We start from the raw sequence: 4,034 nt of genomic DNA, 5'->3' as shown, positions 1-4,034 counted from the left end.
GGGGGGGGGGGTCACCTAATTTGTGCATCTCGGCCAAAAGGTCGTCAAAGTCCTGCATGGTGCCAAAAAGCGGGTCGACGGCCCGGAAATCCTCCACGACGTAGCCCGCGTCCTTCGTGGAAGAGCGGTAGAAAGTACTGAGCCAAACCGACTTGATGTTCAGGTACTGGAAATGGCCGAGCTTCTCCCGCACGCCTGCCGGGGGCACACGCGCAAACGAGGCCTCAGCCACCCGCACCAGCGGCTTCTTTCGCGGGTCGCTTCGATCAAAGGAAACGTGACGAGCGGCCGACTCACCTCTCAGGTCTCCAAGCCCGTCTCCGTCCGAGTCCCTGAAGGAAGGGAGGTACACCTGGTAGACGGGGGACACCTGCCACCAGCCGAGGCAGCGGGGCGACAGCGCCACCAGGCTGATGGTGAGGGCCACCAGCGACAGCGCGCACGCCACCATCAGCCAGAACAGGATCTCCCGCGGGACTCGGTAGCAGGGCCGCGACGAGTAAAGCAGCAGCACCTCCTTGGGCATGCCGGCGTACGGCTTGATCTGCGCGTACTCCTCGGCGGGGGCGTCCGCCGCCGCCGCCTTGGCTTCCGGCTCGGCGGGGCCGACGTCCTCCGCTTTCTTGCCAACTTCCTCGTCCAGAAAGGCCGGATTCACGGTGGCCAGCTCCATGTCGTCGGATGACTTGACTGTTTGAACGCGCCGGCAGTGTTGCGTCTCTCTTGATGTGCACTTGTGTGTGTGTGTGTGTGTGTGTGTGTGTGTGTGGAGGTCAGGGTTCTTTCCTTTGTTTTTATCTGTGCCGCACGCATGCGCACACTGATATCCCGACCTGTGGAATGTGAGCGTTAGAGATTAGTTTGGTCAGTGACTGCAGAAAGAGCTTCTGACCAAAGGAAGTGAGCCCTTTGGAATGAGCCGCATTTCTGCATCAATTGGTCACAAAATGTCTTCTGATCTTCATCCAAGTCACAACAAGAGACAAACGCCGTCTGCTTGAACTCGTACCACACAATGATATGAATGTCAACATTTGTGTGTGTGTGTGTGTAGGGGCGGGGGGGGGCAGGCAAAGCACACCAACATCAAAACTTCATCCCAACTGTCAAGCATGGTGGAGGGGGCATCATGGTTTGGGGCCGCTCGCTGCTTCAGGGCCTGGACAGATTGCTTTCATCCAAGGAAAAATGAATTCCCGAGTTTACCGAGACATTTTGCACAAGAACTGAAGGCCATGTGTTCACCAATTGAAGCTCAACAGAAGATGGGTGATGCGACAGGACAACGACCCAAAGCGCAGAAGTAATTCAACAACGGCGTGGCTTCAACAGAAGAAGCTACGCCTTGTGGAGCGGCCTGGTCAGAGTCCCGCCCTCAACCCAAGAGAGAGGGCTGCGCTGGCATGACCTCAAGAGAGCCGGTCACACCAAACAGCCCAAGAACACCGCTGAAGTGAAACGGTTTTGGAAAGAGCAATGGTCCAAAATTCCTCCTGACCTTTGTGCAGCTCCGATCTGCAACGACAGGAAACGTTCGGTTGAGGTTAGCGCCGCCAAAGGAGGGTCGACCGGTTCTGAATTCAAACCCGCACGAGGAATGCTTACGTGGTGCGTTCAATAAAAATACCGCAGAACCTTTTGGTTGGGTGGGACTTCACAGGTGGATTTTCGCTTCATGTCTGCCCGGCAACAAAGGGAATTGGGTCCAATTCATGTTTTGGCAACAGCGCCCTCGGAAAAAAGAGAGGAAAAAAAAGGCAAAGGCTGCTCTACCTGGTTTAAAACAAATCTTTTTATTGACGTTTCCGATCAAAATGACAGATCATACAGAAGGACCCCTGGGATCGGTGAAAAACGCACTGGAAAATGTCAACTTACTTTTGTCCGTCAACAAACGTAGACAACGGGGAAATCATTACGATCGCAATGCCCGAGGGCGCGCAACGATTGATCGTATGTCGGGGTTCCGCACCCGCACCCAACGCGACTCGGAAACTTTGCCGTCGTCATATCGGCCGGCTGCGGAAGGTGACAACAAAGGGAGCTTGCGTTCATTTATCTCCCTGCCTGAAACCTGGAAATCTCCAAGCGGGCGTCTTTGGAGCCATTTCTGACCAGCGCGGCCAAATGGAGCGACGTACTTTGAATACAATCGCGCATTCATCCCAAGATTCCCGTCAACACAAATAATGTGCAGAAACAGAAAAACAACAACAACAACAACAACATTGCAACTTCATCCCATGTTGGCATCGTGGCCAAGAACAAAAATTCCTCTGAGGATGATGCCAGTGAAAATTCACTTTCACATCTGCAAAACAAAAACTTTCTCAACCATTCATTCGAATACGACGCAAAAAGTAGTGCCTTGTTACGGGGGGGGGGGGGGCGTTTTTAGTACGACTTAAAAATTTGAAAAATGCTTCTTGTTAAAAACATTTTCAGTAACTCTCCGATGAAAAGCACGTATGCCGTCTCCAAATTCTCGGAGTCGTTTTCTAGCTGGCAAAAACAACAAAGGCGGGGGGATAAAACATAAGTTGGAAATACGTTTCTCTTTGGATGACAGCATTTGGAATGTGTCAAGTACTGCAAACGGTGAAAAAATAAAATAAAATAATTCGCAAATTTCTCTACAGTGTAGTGTTACAATGCAATGTTGGTTTCCTCTAAAACTCATCAGTGTCGAGCATGGTGTGCAGCTTAACTTTGAAACACACCTGATAATCTCCCCCCCGCCCCAAAAAAAACCCTCTATACAGCATCAATTCAAAGTGGCTTTGGGGAGGTCAACTACGTGTCGCCATTTATTGACATGACAACTCATAAAATAAAATTAAAAAAAAGGCAAGTGGCAGCACAAGCAGGATGGAGCGCGTGTCAAAAAAAAAGGTGCGACCAGATCTCCCTTGGCCTCGCACGTGCCCCCCCTTTGGAACGTTATGGCGACGGAACGCGGTGCGCAACCTTGTGCGCGTGTGTCCAAAACCAAGTCGCGCAGCACGACTTTTGCACAAAGACAAATCGCATATGCATGAATCAGGCCACAAGGCTGAGTTTGAAGAAGGAAAAAAAAACCCTCCAAATCTAAGTAGATCATTCGAAACGTTGGGTGTCCAAACTCTTCTTGACAACAGTAATCCGATGTAAGACAACAAAGCGTGTCGGGTCCATGAACATCAGCCAAGTGGCGAGCTAAGGAAGCACGTGAAAAAAGGATTGAGCACAAACGGAAAGCACACCTGACTGTCGCTTTGGACTGCAGGGGAAAATTTGGACCACGCTCGGCCCAAGTGGTGAGCCCCCCCGTGTTCAGGTGTGGCAGTCTTTGGACTTTGTGGCAGAAACAAAAGATAATAATCAAGGGATTTCAAAGTCCAGGAAATGGTTTTCAGGCAAACCAAAGCTTAAGTGTTTCAACCATCAGTCCGGTCAGGAGTAGCCAGGAGCTTTGGAAGTCGTTGACCGACACGCTGGGCTTCTCACTTCTTTCACGGTGTGAAACGGTCTTTCCAAGAGTGGCGGAAGGCCGTAACTGGCACAAATCAAAAGGTGCTTTGATGCTGCCATCATCATCTTCCTATTTTCAACCACAAGTTTTCTCCTTGTGAATTCTTAGTGGTGGAAAATGTGAAGAAACTGAAGATGGGGGGGACAATCGTGGAGCTTTTTTTTTGTCTTCTACGCAGATCAGGAACTTCTACCAGTGACACTCCAGGTTGGCGCCACTCTGGCGGAGGACGGTCACAAAGAGGGGGGGAGGAGAAAAAAAAAGGAGGAGAGAAAGAATTCACATTAGGGGCAGAAGGAGGAAAAGAGAGACTTTTGGTTATCATGTTACAGACGCTGAGCAACCTGGACGCTAAATTAAAAGGAAAGCAAGCGGGTCACACTTGGGCCAGCTAGCAGGCCTGCAACAGAAGAGCTCGAAGGACACCGCTCTTGGTGGCAGCAAGTGAGGGACAGGGACTGCCTCTGCTGTTGTATGCGTGCGTGCAGTTGAAGAGCCCGCCAGGAGGGGTCGGGGTCGGGGT

The 4,034-nt window shown here is 51.1% G+C and overlaps 2 protein-coding genes across 4 annotated transcripts in view; both read right to left on the bottom strand.

The window, feature by feature from the left end:
* slc3a1 (solute carrier family 3 member 1) overlaps positions 1-1,009 on the bottom strand; it is a 5,779-nt gene extending 4,770 nt beyond the window's left edge. Inside the window, exons 1-2 of the mRNA XM_019860137.1 lie at positions 298-1,009; positions 16-195 (exon numbers count right to left, since the gene is read on the bottom strand). Of these exons, the coding sequence (XP_019715696.1) occupies positions 16-195; positions 298-673 (556 nt within the window). The 5' untranslated portion in view covers positions 674-1,009. The remainder of the gene's footprint in view (positions 1-15; positions 196-297) is intronic.
* A 57-nt stretch (positions 1,010-1,066) lies between these two features.
* ppm1ba (protein phosphatase, Mg2+/Mn2+ dependent, 1Ba) overlaps positions 1,067-4,034 on the bottom strand; it is a 12,058-nt gene continuing 9,090 nt past the window's right edge. For all 3 annotated transcript variants that reach the window (XM_019860141.1, XM_019860140.1, XM_019860139.1), the window contains exon 6: positions 1,067-1,515. In XM_019860141.1, coding sequence (XP_019715700.1) covers positions 1,423-1,515 — 93 coding nt within the window. In that variant the 3' untranslated portion in view covers positions 1,067-1,422. The remainder of the gene's footprint in view (positions 1,516-4,034) is intronic.

This window comes from Hippocampus comes, unplaced genomic scaffold, assembly GCF_001891065.2.
Source record: "Hippocampus comes isolate QL1 unplaced genomic scaffold, H_comes_QL1_v1.1 scaffold39, whole genome shotgun sequence".
Lineage (NCBI taxonomy): Eukaryota > Metazoa > Chordata > Actinopteri > Syngnathiformes > Syngnathidae > Hippocampus > Hippocampus comes.
This window is presented reverse-complemented; position numbering and strand designations above follow the sequence as displayed.